General features: G+C 39.3%; 1 protein-coding gene across 1 annotated transcript; it reads left to right on the top strand.

Moving 5' to 3' along the window:
* Nucleotides 1-2,068: 2,068 nt before the first annotated feature.
* Nucleotides 2,069-12,603, top strand: LOC139131231 (DOMON domain-containing protein FRRS1L-like). Its single transcript, XM_070697205.1, has 5 exons — nt 2,069-2,999; nt 6,768-6,863; nt 7,620-7,776; nt 10,744-10,896; nt 11,658-12,603. Exons 1-5 carry the CDS (start codon nt 2,742-2,744, stop codon nt 11,705-11,707), a joined length of 714 nt encoding a protein of 237 aa, XP_070553306.1. The 5' UTR covers nt 2,069-2,741; the 3' UTR covers nt 11,708-12,603.
* The last annotated feature ends 2,053 nt before the right edge of the window (nt 12,604-14,656 follow it).

The following is a 14,656-nucleotide window of genomic DNA, read 5'->3' as shown; positions in this document are numbered from 1 at the left end:
TATCACCTTTATTGACTTTACACTCAGCTTTTTTGGATATTCAAAATCGAATGTTTTGCTTTGAGAAAATATATGTAGAGTTTTACAATTGGTTGCTGTACTTTGACGATTCAGTTGTGAATTCAGTGATAATGATTGTCGTTTTTCAGAATGTGCTATCAAAGAGGTGGATTCCTACCAACGAAAGTTCAAAGATCTGGGTTTTCAAGTTGGGTATCCGTTATAAGGGTCCCTATATTTCGAACCATATTCAAAGCAAACAGTTTCTGTGCACTCAGCACCGTCTGGAAATTCGAAGGGCGACTTGCGCGTGTGCGAAATCAATGTTTCTAGCGTAGAGATACGACTTAGAGACTTCGAATGCACGATCAATCGTCGATCACGCCCATCCAATGATAGAGAAAGGAAAAATTGTGGTCGTCAAACATTATCATGATAAGTTGGCTCACCTACATATCAAGTGCAAGTCAAGGAGGCACGTATGGAAAAGCATTTTGCCAAACATGCACCAAATCTTCGTAACCATTTAATCCCATGAAAATTTGAAAGTCAAACTTCTCGTTACCATTGCTGCCTCGGCGAGCCAGTCTCAAAGTGCACTTTGTTGACGATATGCCCCCCCACTCCCCAATACAGGGTTACATTGAATTTCACCTCGTACATCTTACCACAGGTAAGCGTCCGTAGGTTTCAAATCGATGGCGACCATAGCAAAGGAAGAAAATACTTCGCCGACCCTTAACTTCACACAAATGCCCAACGGATGCAACGCCCCAACCCCTGAATCGATTGCTTCACCACAATAAATCAAATCTCATTAAATAAATGAAGTGAAGGCTCCTTAGGCTCTTTCTCGCACTTTTTTTAATTTCATCAACTGATCGACTCGTGGAAATGCAATCAGCGCAAATTCCTAGGATCATGAATCTGCATGTGTTACATCATTATACAGGAATTGGGGAATTGATTGAGGGACGGTTACAGCCGGCGTCTCTGTCTTTTAATTATTTTCGTTTGACATGCTGGAAAAACGTCGCAATTTTAAACTTGAAATGAAAATGAAAAATTGCAGCAGATCTCCCCGACCGAAATAATTCTTACCTCTATTCGATAAAAGAACCGTCAAAATCAACAGTACAACATTACAATTTCGTAACTTTAAGGACATAATATATATATATATATATATATATATATATATATATATATATATATATATATATATATATTGTGTGTGTGTGTGTATACATATGTAGGTAATATAATTTACATACATACATATATATATTTGAATATATCAAGCAATGTAATACCCCACTTTGATATATTATATATATATATATATATATATATATATATATATATATATATATATATATGCACACGCCTGTGTACGTACATGTTGTTCAACAAACTTGGTGCCTGCTTCGTTATGCCTCTATCGGTGGTGTCGTTCATTACTTCACGGGGATGTTGTCAACGCTCATCGACGATTTTACTTTACTGACAATTATACGATGGCTTAGGAGCTGCCGTTTCGATTTGATTTAATTACGTCTGTTCTGATGTGACGGTATCGTGCCCATCGGAGTGATTACTTTTATTGTCTCAAAACCACAGCGCATTTGGTATTGAATTGCATCTCGTAGAATTACTGCTTGCCACGTTTGTGAGCTGCGAGCTGCGCTAATGATGTTCAGAAGGACAGTCAAACAGAGGTGATAAAATGCGTGATTCAAAGTGTTCGTTAGGGACGTTGGGAAATAAACAAAAATGACGCCCTGATCTCAAATAAATTGATTTCGATCGGTAGAAATTACCGATGGTTATTCTTCAGTGCCAGTCCGAAGTTAACCATTCACAGTCTTGATGTCTTGAACAAAGTTTCGGGTTATTCATTTTCAATCGAGATTAATAATCTTCAGTAGCACTTATGATTGGATTAGCAGGCTTAAAACACTCCACAATACCACAAAGAAATTAACTAAATGGAAAACAAACCGTCAGCAATGACGAATCATGTGTACCTGCATCGAATATTACCATGGCACGACCTTTGACCCGTCGGTATGCTCTTGACGGTTCCCGTCAAGCGTTGGCTGATATTCCTGCAAACAGCTCGTATTTTTTTTGCTCTCTGTATAATTGAACGTCTCCATCGGCGATGCCAGATAATACACAACTGGCAGCCACCATTTGTAGAAATTTAATTTACTTTACCATTCTGGCGTTGCAGCCGTTTACTCTCTATTTGCATCGTGCATGCTGATTATATCCAGTGAGACTACTGTCTCCCTCTTCGGCAGTAAAAAGCTGGACTCACAGTGCGTGCAATTCTACGCTGGGCTGAAGGCAAGCCTTGATTACGCTCTCGGGACCGGGGATGACGATTCATGGTAAGGAAGGCGGAAAGGTGGGGGAGAAATACTTCAACGTGGTTTCGGATGATATGTTGGTTTGAGGGAGCTTGTGTCGTATTCATATTTGAGAACTGCCTTCGGTTTTAAGCGCTGTTGACCTGGACGTCTTCGTCGGAGTTATCAGCCACTATCGAACCGCCGAGTAAGCACACGTTTCGCGAGGCAGTCAATGGGCGGCGTCGATATTCGCTCCTTTCCGATGTGATCACCTGTTTTGTGTTCGACGGCGATAATTTCGTCAGAGCCTTTATAATCTCATTCCAAGTTGAAAAAGGCTAATTTCTCTGGGGAAGGACGCCGACGAATATCTATCGTAAAAAAATGTCGCTTCCTAGGGGACTGCTCATATTTGCGCTGACACTTCTCCCGGAGTGGGTCAGTTCAGGAGGGATCTGGATTTCGGCCCAGGGATGCGGTGTGAAGAAAGGCTGTGTGCTGTGGCCTGCCAACTGCCGGGAGCTGGGCTGCGAGATCCTATTTACATTTGAAGAGGCCATTACCAAGGACGTTGTCCATTTTGAATTGCAAGCTAAGTCGACCGGATGGGTGGCGGTGGGGTTTTCCTACGACATGCACATGGTAAGTTCCATGAATGTTATTAGGAAAGGCGAGTCTTTGAAACTGGTTCGGCTCCGGCTACGCTGAAATGAAGCCAGACGGCTTGTCGAAAGTAAATTTACACACTATAACATATGTGACTATTTGTCCAATCTGTCTCGAAGATTTATTTTTTTTCAGTCGCATGCTTCTGTCAACATCGGCTACTTCTGTCACTCTTGGTGACATATTGTGACATCTGAAGCTCCGCTATGCTCTCAGTTGCAAATCATACTTGCAAGCGTTTGGAAATTTCACAACGTAACTCTTTCGAAAATTATTGGAACGCCTGGCAACTTGAAGCCCTAAATTGTCGGGCTTAACGGCCGCGGTTGTTTTCAAGGATTGTAGATATGGCCACACCACTGCAACGACCTCCGTCTCATATATTTGCGTCTTTCAATCAACAGAGTATCGCTGACAACACCTGTCTTTAATTCATGATACGTAGGTTATGAAGGCAGTCGCTTTCTCATGTTATCTGGAGCGGTGAATTCGAATTCTCTTCGCTCCATTAGCTGTAACTTTTAGCACGTCTTACTTTCAGTATATTTTCATGTGTTTTAATTCTGTCAGGAAAACACTTTTTTGTTCTGCTCCTGAAATCATATAGTCACATCTTGTCTGTATGACCCGTGTATATGTAATGTCAAATGTTATTGTTGACTACTAACATAATTGCTAGACCGGAGGGGCAAAAAAGTCATTGTAACCAATGTTTCCTATGCAATGCATCGTGTTGACACGGCTATTACTTTGTGTGTAGAAGCATACCTTAGGAAGAAGAATAAGATAAATGTGTGCATTTTATGGCGCACAAACAATTGAAATATTATCAAAAACTTACAGCTATTGACCCTTAAAGCAACTGGCCTTTCGGAATTCAGTTATTCAATTATGGTTTGAAATAACTGACATTTTTGTCTGGAACCTTTAAACCATCGCTCCTTGAAACTCCAGAGGTAACGCCGCAATGTTGCATATAATTCTGTCATGTCTCTCATTCAATGTCGCTTAGCCGCAACTTGTGATAAATTTTCTTTCTAGTACAGTTCTATCCGCAACATTCTGTTTCCTTTTTTTTCTGTTCATGTCAAAACGCGTACGGCAGCTAGAGATTTCACTTTCCAGCAAAGTGCGCATACAGTTATATATCAAACGTCGCGCGCTCCATAGGATTCAATGGTAACTCGTTGATAGCATAGCGGGCCGCATACTCATCATTTGACTGAAAGTCAACCGGAGCTTATTTTCAAACTTGACAACCAACCTCAAGATTCAAAAATAAGCAAATTACATGTTTTTCATAGCAAATACTGTTTTGCTTTTTTTAAAAACAAAATTATGCACGAAATATTTGATAATACGACAGTGATTTAAATATACCGATGCGCCGTTTGATGATGAAAGTATGATTGTCATTTGTTTGTAAACCCAAAAATTTGGAGTGAAAACTATGTAAGAGAGACATGTAATGAAAAACGTTATAGCCCTAACAAGGGACTATACACTCAAGGCAGGAGGCAATTTGCTCTCCTTATGTCGGGTAAATGGTCACCTGCCCTCGGGTACATAGTCGCAAATTCAAGCCACAAACGTTGTCGATCTTTGGTCGTATTTCCCAATAAAAAACTCACCTTAAATTTACTGCCGTATCTGCATGGCAGAGAAATGATTAATCAAATCGTGAGCGTTCAGCTTAGCACGATACTCACGCCGTAAAATGACGTTTAAAGTGGTACTGATGAATTGGGGCAGGGTCGATTCAACTCAACAGACAGAATTTTATAAAACAAATGAACATCAGGTGAGCCCAAGCGAGATGCAGAGCGGTGAAAATCTGAGCTGTAAGCTTACGCCTATAATATCCCTTAGTTCGGGTGATTTCCAATCCGACAGTGGAACATTTTTTATGGAAAAAATGGAAGACCATTATTCGCTATACGGCGATTTTTATTAGTTCCATCGTAGCTATGCAGTTGAACAAGTGTTTTTGAAACTAATTGTTCTTAAGCATTATTTTCATAACAAGTTTTGCAGTGCAGAACGAAGACGATTGTCCGGGAGTTTGAAAACTGCACGTTCTTAAAAACAACTGATATGAATTTGTCAAGACCATTGTACTGGTGAGCTATCGTGCACTTGCCAATACCGAGACTGTCTGCCGAAGTCTAAATTACTCAGAGAGGGGAACGGACCCAAGACGACTAATGACGTCTTCATCGACATGAATTCAAAATAAACTGCGAACAACCTCACCGAGGTTGATTGTACATATCGATTGCCGATTAAACAGATTGCGAGTAAACCGGAGGAACAAAAATTACAATCTAACGTAAAAGCGTGCTCCGCCACGACTCAATTCATGACACACATCGCCTGTTCTTCCATTCTGCATAAATCATGATCGCAATATATCACTAAATGATCACTCAGTAGGCGACTTTGAGTGGGCCTAGTGCGTGCTACCTATCTCGAGACAGAACCAGTAAATTGTGTCGCTTCTGAGTTGTGTTTTTACTTTTGTCCTCAAAGTTTTATCCTGACAAACTTAAGGAGATCAGAATCGTATGACCACTGTATGCTTTAACTCAATCTTAAAATGCTTATAGGTTTAACGATAGAGTCAGTTGTTTTGCTTTCAAATTTACATGATAGTGTTCTCCATTTTAACGTTACTTTCTGCACGAAAACGCCCTATCGTGAGATATTTTCCGGCGCTAAGCAAATGTTGTCACATGGCGCGGAGGATCACTCGTATTTACATCTCTCTCACTGTATATCTCCCTCGCTCGCTCGCTAGCACGCATGCAAATATTTGATCATAAATGTCTCTCTCGATTAAACCGACTTAATAAATCAACGAGGCAGTTTCATTAGACCTAAATAAAAGCGCAAGTATTGACTTAAAGGTCATATATTGAATACCCAACATCTGAACATTGCACGCCGATAGTCTTTCTGACGTAAGCGCCCTTGTAAACAGTGCGGTATGACCGCCCTCTACGGAACAAAATGTCACGCTCGTTACGGTATACTGGTATCCGTTTAAAATGCAACGACACCACTCTAACCAAAATTAAATTTTAACCCCAACCGTGACCGTTCGTGAACTTATTTCAAACACATCAAAAGACAAGAAGGTAAATATTTAAAAGAAGAATGATGGGGTCATTAACATGACAGAGAAACACTATCGATTCATTTTTTTCAGAAGTAGAAATACAGCCTCGTTTCGATTAATGGCGTGGCGCCAGTCTTGAGTTTATTTAAAATTCACAGTTTATTTTATTGCGTTTAATTCAATTCAAGTCAGTGAAATGTGACTGCAACGCACCGCTCACGGCCGGTAGCCCGTAACCTTTAACGTGATTTTGGCCACTTGTATTGTAATATAGTTACTGTAAATTAAATTAAATTAGATCAGTAACTTTGTAAAGAAATGAAGATCAGCCCTCATGGGAATCAATCGATGTTTTATTTTGCCTCGTCATATAATCCTAACATCATGGCTAACGTTGCTATAGCCAAGCTATGCTCCTATGCGAGCAGGGACCCATTCATAATTGTTGGTTGGGGAGACTGCCTCATGCTGACCAAGCAAAGCTGTGCGGAATAAACGAAGAGCACTCTACGTCGACTGCTTGTTTTATCATACGCTATAAATGAGCGCCATTAATACAAATCGATAATTTATCAAGGATAGTTGAGACTGACCAACTCTTGTTTTCTGTAAACAATTCTTTGCAGGGCCATGATGACGTGTATTCTTGTGTTAACGTGAACGGAACAGTTCACCTCCGCAGATCCTACAATCAACAACACCGGAATTACAACCAAGACCTGGTAAGATTGGGCCCTCTCCGAAGGAACTCTCTCATGAGTAGCGTACACAATTAAAACCGTTTCGGAATAATCATGCGTCGAGCGAACATTGTTATTTGACACCAAATTATCAAGTTTGTGCCACAAAACCAGGAAGGAGAGGATTTCTTTCGCTTTTTCGTCCTCATGCAATTATTAAAAAGTAGTCCCTAACGTGTTCTTGTGAATGTGGTCCAAATGATGTCGCTTTTTAACTTTGCAAAGACAGAATGAGGTTACTCACGGTTCAGTTTTTGTGATTGCAATATCTCGACCTGATGGTCTTATTCAGTTTTTCAGTGTTTTTTTTTTTTTTTTGGCTTTTCTAGAAGAAGCCCTGCAGTATTTAGTTTTCGGTCATTCTGTATAGTATATTTCCTCTAATCATGCCAGACTACAAAGATATTTCAACATTTTATGGTCACATGAATTTTCCCCAAGCACTGTTCATTGTAATCCGTCAGAACTAAACTAAGCGGGTCAATTGTCCTGTCACGCTTTAGCTGAAATGCCAAAAGGACACTACAAGATGTCGTTGGTGGCGCCTGTGTGGATGTAGTGCAGTAAAATTTTCAGCTACACACATGATGCATCTTTTGGTCAGTACCATTGAACTGACGGAGTCACACTAAACAGCATGATGACGAATGCTTGATTATGACTGGTAATCGAATCAAAGCTGTGGGTACTTTTTAGACACCTTATTTATTTTCTTAATTTTCTTTTCTTCGTTCTCAGTATGGTGTCTCTCATGAAGAGGGCTTCTATGCTGACGGTTTCATTTCATGTCGATTCACAAGGACCAAAGACGTGCAACAACTCGATGTAAATATGTTTGGCTTCTTTCAAGCCTGGTATCTCCTGTTGCCTTCCGGGCCCGTCGACATCCAAACAGGTCAGAGTGTGTTGCAAAACTCGTTGTGAGGAAGGCCGCTTATGCTTTCTCGTTGTCCCTGCGTTTCAGAGAGAGAGAGAGAGAGAGAGAGAGAGAGAGAGAGAGAGAGAGAGAGAGAGAGAGAGAGAGAAGAGAGAGAGAGAGAGAGAGAGAGCGAGAGAGAGAGAGAGAGAGAGAGAGAGAGAGAGAGAGAGAGAGAGAGAGAGACAGAGAGACAGAGACAGACAGACAGACAGAGAGAGAGACAGAGAGAGAGACAGAGAGAGAAACAAACACGTACGTGACTCTAGCTTAATATTGAATGTACACCTTTTTCTTCCTACTCAAAGTAGCGCCTCCCAACATCGTGTGCAGTAATTAAAATGTCTTTACTTTCATCTTATAATTAAATCAGCCGTATCTTTTGATGAACTGTATTTTCCAGTACATTTGTGTTCCGTTTGTGAAACACGATACCTTATTCATCTACAAATGTCATGTCGAAGTTAATTGTTGATGTTCAACTCATGAATACAGCCTGTGAGTATGTAATGTCCAAAGCCATTGCTGAGAAACAATTTGTTTGAAACAATTCATTTGTCAAGAATAACATTGCACATGGCATATTCACTGTATTGAGGAGGGGAATTCTTCGTATTCTAATGTACTTAAAGATTGGAAACAGCAAAAATGTATTTGTTTTATCGTGTTTGTTTCAATGTGATAGAAATATTACAAAAAAGATGCGTCTATCCTGCCTTAATTGGACTACATTTCTGAAGGTCTACAGTACGATAACTGATACCTCAGTCCATTTGAGGTATTGTGTGAAATCATTCCCACCATATATACTAATGACTATAGGCTGATGACTAGCGTAAGACCAGATGGAGACTAACCAGTACTCGTGGTGCCTATACAGATTTACATGGCCTCATGAATAGACTGTGATGACAGCTATTGAATAATAACAACATAGCATCGTGTCACCCTATATGATATCAACAGAACAAAGCTGAAATCTGAAAATTGCATTCGTTGGTATTTTCATGGTTGGCAACGGGGACTACAAGCCAGCTGAGCTCGCTCTGGGATGCAAAACACTCTTATGCTCTTAGGGAGCGTTCAGTTATTATGGTCGGGGTGGGCCGGCGAATTCTTCCTGCGCATCAGTCAAAATAAGTGAACCCCCCTACCCATTGTACCAAAAAATTGATGACCCCCCCTTTCAAGATGACAAAAATTTCATGACCCCCCACATTGCTTGAGTAAAGCTGCACACACAAACACCTGGGGGTATGGAGCAATAAAATCTCCCCAAAAAAGAGCTTAGATTTTTTCAAATGACCTTCCTTACAAACTCAAAAGGTGTTAATGCTCAGATTTCCCTTCTGACTTGCTATAATTTGAAATTACCCCTCAAAGGGGTTGGACAGAAATTACTGGTGGATCGCAATATTTTTGCGCAAGCGTGTGTGTACAAATTTTGATATTTGGATTTAATTAAAAATCAGCTGTTGATAATGTTGATTCACTATACATGGTATACAATATTTTCTCATACATGTATGAGAAATGTATGTAATACTTTTTCAATGCAAAACTATATCTGTGCATGTATAGATATTTGATAATTTACATAAATGTACTTAAATGAAATTGGGTTGTTACAACTGGCATGTGGACAAAGAGTTTGACCTTAGAATTTCACCAAAAATGTTCATCCACTATACATGGGAGTCAATGATAAAATTGTGATTAATTTTTTTCAATGAAAAACTTGGTATACTTGTGCATATACAGATGTTCAATAATTAACATAATTTTACTTGATTAGAAAATGATGGTTAAAGGTGCATATTATGTGTAAAAGAAATCTGATTATGGAACTTCACTGAAAATGTTCATCCACTATACATGGGAGTTTTTGAGGAAAGTATGAATAATTTTTTTCCAATACAAAAATAGGTAAACCCATGTATTTATGTACTCTCGATTATTGATATCAATGTACTTGATTAGATTAGGGTGGTAACAAATGGATGTGTTCGCCAGAAATTGGATTTTGGAATTATACCAAAATGCAGTAGATTCACTGTACATGGGAGTCTATGAGGAAAATGAATAATTTTTTTCCAGTACAAAACTATCAAAATCTGTGTATTTATAGACATTTGATAATTCATTTTAAAGTACTTAGTTAGCCTAGGATGGTTAAAGGTTGATATGTGTGCAAGAAATTGGATTTTGGAATTTCACCGAAATGTTGATTCACTATACATTGGAGTCTATGAGAAAACTATGAATAATTTTTTTACAATGCTGAAACTAAATTAATTTGTGCTTTTATAGGTGTTTGATAATTGATACAAATGTACTTGATTCAAATAGGGTATTTAAAAGTTCAGATGTGGACAACAATTATGATATTGGGATTTCACCTAAAAGTATTATTTAACTTTTCATTGGTCCTCAGTACAGGTAACTGTTAAATAATTTCCCTGACAAAACTTGCTATATCTCTAATATGTAAGTAATAGGAATTGTTCATCGCCCTCAGTGCAGTGAGCTTGATTTACAATAAGACAAGCCTCAGAGTTGTCAAGTCAAGATGTTCATGTGACAGATAATTATACTTTTGTTCAGATTTACAGGTGAATAACTTCAGAGAATGAAATCATGCACTAAATCATTTTTATCTCCCAGAATATTTCTGAACACTGAAACTGCTTTTTGACGGGACGGATACTTATGAAAATTAAATGACCCCCCCCCCTTCTGAGTTGTTTGAAAAATACATGACCCCCCCCCCCTTTTGCAGTTTTCAAATTTGAGGTGACCCCCCCCCCCGGATTTTGCCGGCCCACCCCGGCCATAATAACTGAACGCTCCCTTAGCAACAAGAGTCATCACAGCGACGAGACGTTAGAAGTTTGAAAATGAATTTGCTTTTGTTTATATTGTTATACATATTTTTTCCCATTGAAGGTAAAATGAAGCCCCACATAGGTATGCCCGTCGTTTCTTCGATCAAAGTTCTGCTCTCTCAAACCCAACACGAATTCATCCCGGCTGAAATCGCCCACGATGCTCAACATTCCTATTTGCGGAACGGAACCCCGTCAAGAAATACGATGACAGGTATGTGATAGATGTACCTGCTGGACACTTGATGAAGATACATGAATGGTAAAGTCGACATGGCAAGCAATTAATGTAAAAACATAAGATTTGCTCCACCCGGCAATCTCATTTGACCCAACTATCTCAGTATTAGTCTGACTCCCCTCCAAAAATACAAGCAAAATTTAAAACATACCATTCTGCAACATCATCCTCCAATTCAAAGATTCAAAGGATGCCGAGAATTCGGCCTCAAATTAGCCTCAGTATTGGTGTAGTGTAGTAACTGGCAGACGTCTTTGAATTCAGTTTTAGCATTCATTATTACATCATGAATTTGACTTGCTGCCATCTGGTTACCGTTTGAGAGCACCGATTTTAAGGCTGGTTTATCAACAGATCTATCGGACAATCGAACAGAATTAACTAGCGTCTATTATTTTGCATTTCTGTGATTTTATCCCTACGAACTTTTGCTATTAAGTTTTACTGTGTGCTGCCAGCATTTAAGTCCGTGGGCTTTTAAATTGTCCGAGTCATATTTTGCAATCGATGTGTGACATGTTTGTCACTGCCGCAATGCTCATTGCCGAAATTTGGATGATAAAAGATTGACTGAGTGACCATAAAAAGTGTCATAGTCGGAGCTTCATTTATGGATTGTATGGGACGATGCTTTGAACCAACTTGCTGACCATAGAATGGGCACCTTACAACTGTTCAAATTATAGAGGGCGCTATACCGGGGGAATTACTGTGTTTCCTCTGCTTCTTTACAGGGCGTGTCCTCCTGCTGATCGGCTGTCTTCTGTTCGTAATCAACCAATAATTTCAGTCGCTGACGGTATCCAACGTCGATACTGACCATAAATAACATGTGTAGATATTTCACTTTGTGGTAAAGTGACCTTTGACCTCTTTCGAGGGTACTCATCAGACGAAACAAACAACGGAAGAAGTTAATGGGAGATTTATGACTCACGTTACTGTAAGACAAATACCTCGTAAAAAAGACGTAGCATGCGGAAAACATGCCGTAAAACATATTTGACTTTATGTCGCGCTATCCCAATATCTCGTTGCCCTGTATCTAGGCACATGGCCTTGGTATGGTGTAAAGAAGTTGCATGCAACCACATGTAGGTCATCTTTGCGGATGATAGTTCGTACAGCCATGAAAGGCAACGCATGCGCCAATTTACTGATATCAGTAAATTACGTATAACAGTATGGGCGAATGATTACGGTATTTTTCAACAGGGATGGCTTTAATCGTATATCATGACTTTTCAAAGTGATAAGTTTTGTTTTGTTTTTGTATTTATTTTTTGGGGTATAGTTAGCTTTCATATGTTTATGTACCAAGAAACACATGGGGGGAGTTGTCAGAGGACAGCTGTAGTACAAAAGGGTTTTAGTCTTTGGAAATCCAAGTGCGCAGGCGTTGATATAATTCAGTCAATGTCCCCGTATTCAGGGCACGGCCTAGATAACATCGACTTCACTGCGAATCGCCCTTTCTAACCACAGGGATATATTCAACGGCCTTATCCTTACTGTCTTGCATTGAAATGAGCTTATTTTGCTAGTCCTTTTCTTTGTTTTTACAAGTCTTAGAGTTTTTCCATGGTCCAGGATTTTATGGAACGTGACATACCGCTACGCTACGTAGAGCAATAAAATAATCAGACGTTATACGTTGAAGTTCTGTACGCTGGTCAAAAACTGTTAATACTGTCGAGTGTTCTTTCCCTCTGATAACCCCCCCCCCCCCCGAAAAAAACCCCCAAACAACAAAACGAACCCAGCAGGACTGTGATAAATTTTTATTATGCAATTTCGGTAAAATTATACAATGATCGTATAGAATATGCAGTACAACCCAAGCAATATGACCTAATACGAGATGGACAGGGTGAATAGCAAAGGAAATCATTGTCGGCCATTTGAATGTTGACCTCTATACGGTGACATGATCAGCCGGAAAGGACGCCATCTCGTTTTATTGCACCTCTGTCCAGCGTTAACCAGACTTTCATTCTATTGACCACGTTATCGTGGGAAGAATACGACTGTCCAATATTTCTTGAAGATATCTCTGATATCTCTGAAGGTTTGACGTGACATGCGGACAAAGACGGCAGTTGCTATGGAAACGAGATGGAGAAGGTCTCTGGGTCAACCCTACACACAATCTGGTAACTAACGTGTGCCACTGTGGCTTATATTCCATTTCACTTGTCAGTGTGTATTTCTTTTTTTGTTTAAAAAAAGGTCAAGAAAGAAGTACTTATTTATGATCCTTTGCATTCGGAAAATGTTATGCATCTCTGTACCAGATTTTTCAACTCAATTTTTAACAACATTTCTTATTTTATGACTGCAAAATCCATTTACTTCCGTTGTAGCACTTTACGGTCAAAGAGCATAGACAGCTCCCGCGATGGAGTATATTCATTTGCGTGTCCGCCGTTTGTTTGGGAATTAAACTATGTTAGGTATTTTATTTAATGTATCAAACAGGGTTAGAAAAACATGATGCTCGTGTCTCGAAGTGAGCGTATTTATTTGCTAAACAGATGTGACCTGAAAATGACCCCGTGTTTAAGTATGAGTTGCAGTTGTTGGAAAATTGACACCTTTTCCTGACCTTTTTGCCGAGGATTTGTAATTCATTAAAATTGTTATAATCAACATCAGGAAAGACATTCGTGTATTGCTTCAATTGAAAAAGTAATTACGTATGCAAATCAGTAATTAAGTGTAATTATAATGCTTAATTTCCTTCATTGCTGCCATACCATCACATCATAACTTTCTGTAGCAACTTTAAATTGCCTTTCGGACAAGCATTTCAAGTTTTATATGCCAAATTATCGTGTAGATATGGATATCATGAATTAGCTGATGTTAAAATGCAAAATGTCCTTCACTACTAGAATAACATTGACTTATCAATACACATAGTAATTTTCCACAAAGTTGGCCTGGTCCTCGTTAAAATTTTGGTTAAGGTCATTAAATACGTAAGTTAATAATTAGCTTTTTACCATTCCCTAACAGAATTGATTAATCAGATTTTATTCCGATTTGATGAGCCGTTCATGAGCTCTTGTGCCCATGCACGTACACACAAACACACAGACACACATACATTGGTACGGCATCAGTTCACGTGTTCGAACACGTGAGCTAAAAAGAATGAAGGTTGTGACACGTTAGTTGTTTTGAGACTTCATGTGCAGTAGTGAGAATAAACTAATTTAGAATTATTCTTTATTCTGGTGAAATAGAGGAAAGTGTAAAAATAAACCCAAACAAACAAAACTCAAAAGAAGGACGTCTACTGTGTCATATAGACTTGCTCCAAGTCTGTGGGGATGTAAGTATCAAAGCATATAATAAATTGAAGGACTAAACATCAGCAGACTGTCGCACTTATGGCTGGCTGTTCGTAGATCGTGGGGTGAACGCCTTGGCCAGCTAGTAACGCAGCTGCCGAGAAAAGCCAGGCGACTTGGGGCCAGTCTATCACGATAAAGTTTTCTCATTCTGAGTGCGTCTGGAAATCACGATGTATAAAGTGAACCTTCTCTCATTCTAATATTTCTTGTTGAATGTACATTTAACAAAGATAGAGGTGTTAGCTAGGGGCTGTTGTTTGTGGAACTACTGGATGGACCTCATCCCTGGTTTTTGCAAAATCGGTGAATAAACGAGCAATGGGAGCATGAGGAATATTAAAGATTTACAAAGAGCCCATGTTCAGAGGAACACA

This window comes from Ptychodera flava, chromosome 4, assembly GCF_041260155.1.
Source record: "Ptychodera flava strain L36383 chromosome 4, AS_Pfla_20210202, whole genome shotgun sequence".
In the NCBI taxonomy this organism is placed as follows: Eukaryota; Metazoa; Hemichordata; class Enteropneusta; family Ptychoderidae; genus Ptychodera; species Ptychodera flava.
Note: the sequence above shows the minus strand (reverse complement) of the source record. Positions and strands in the feature narration are given on the sequence as shown.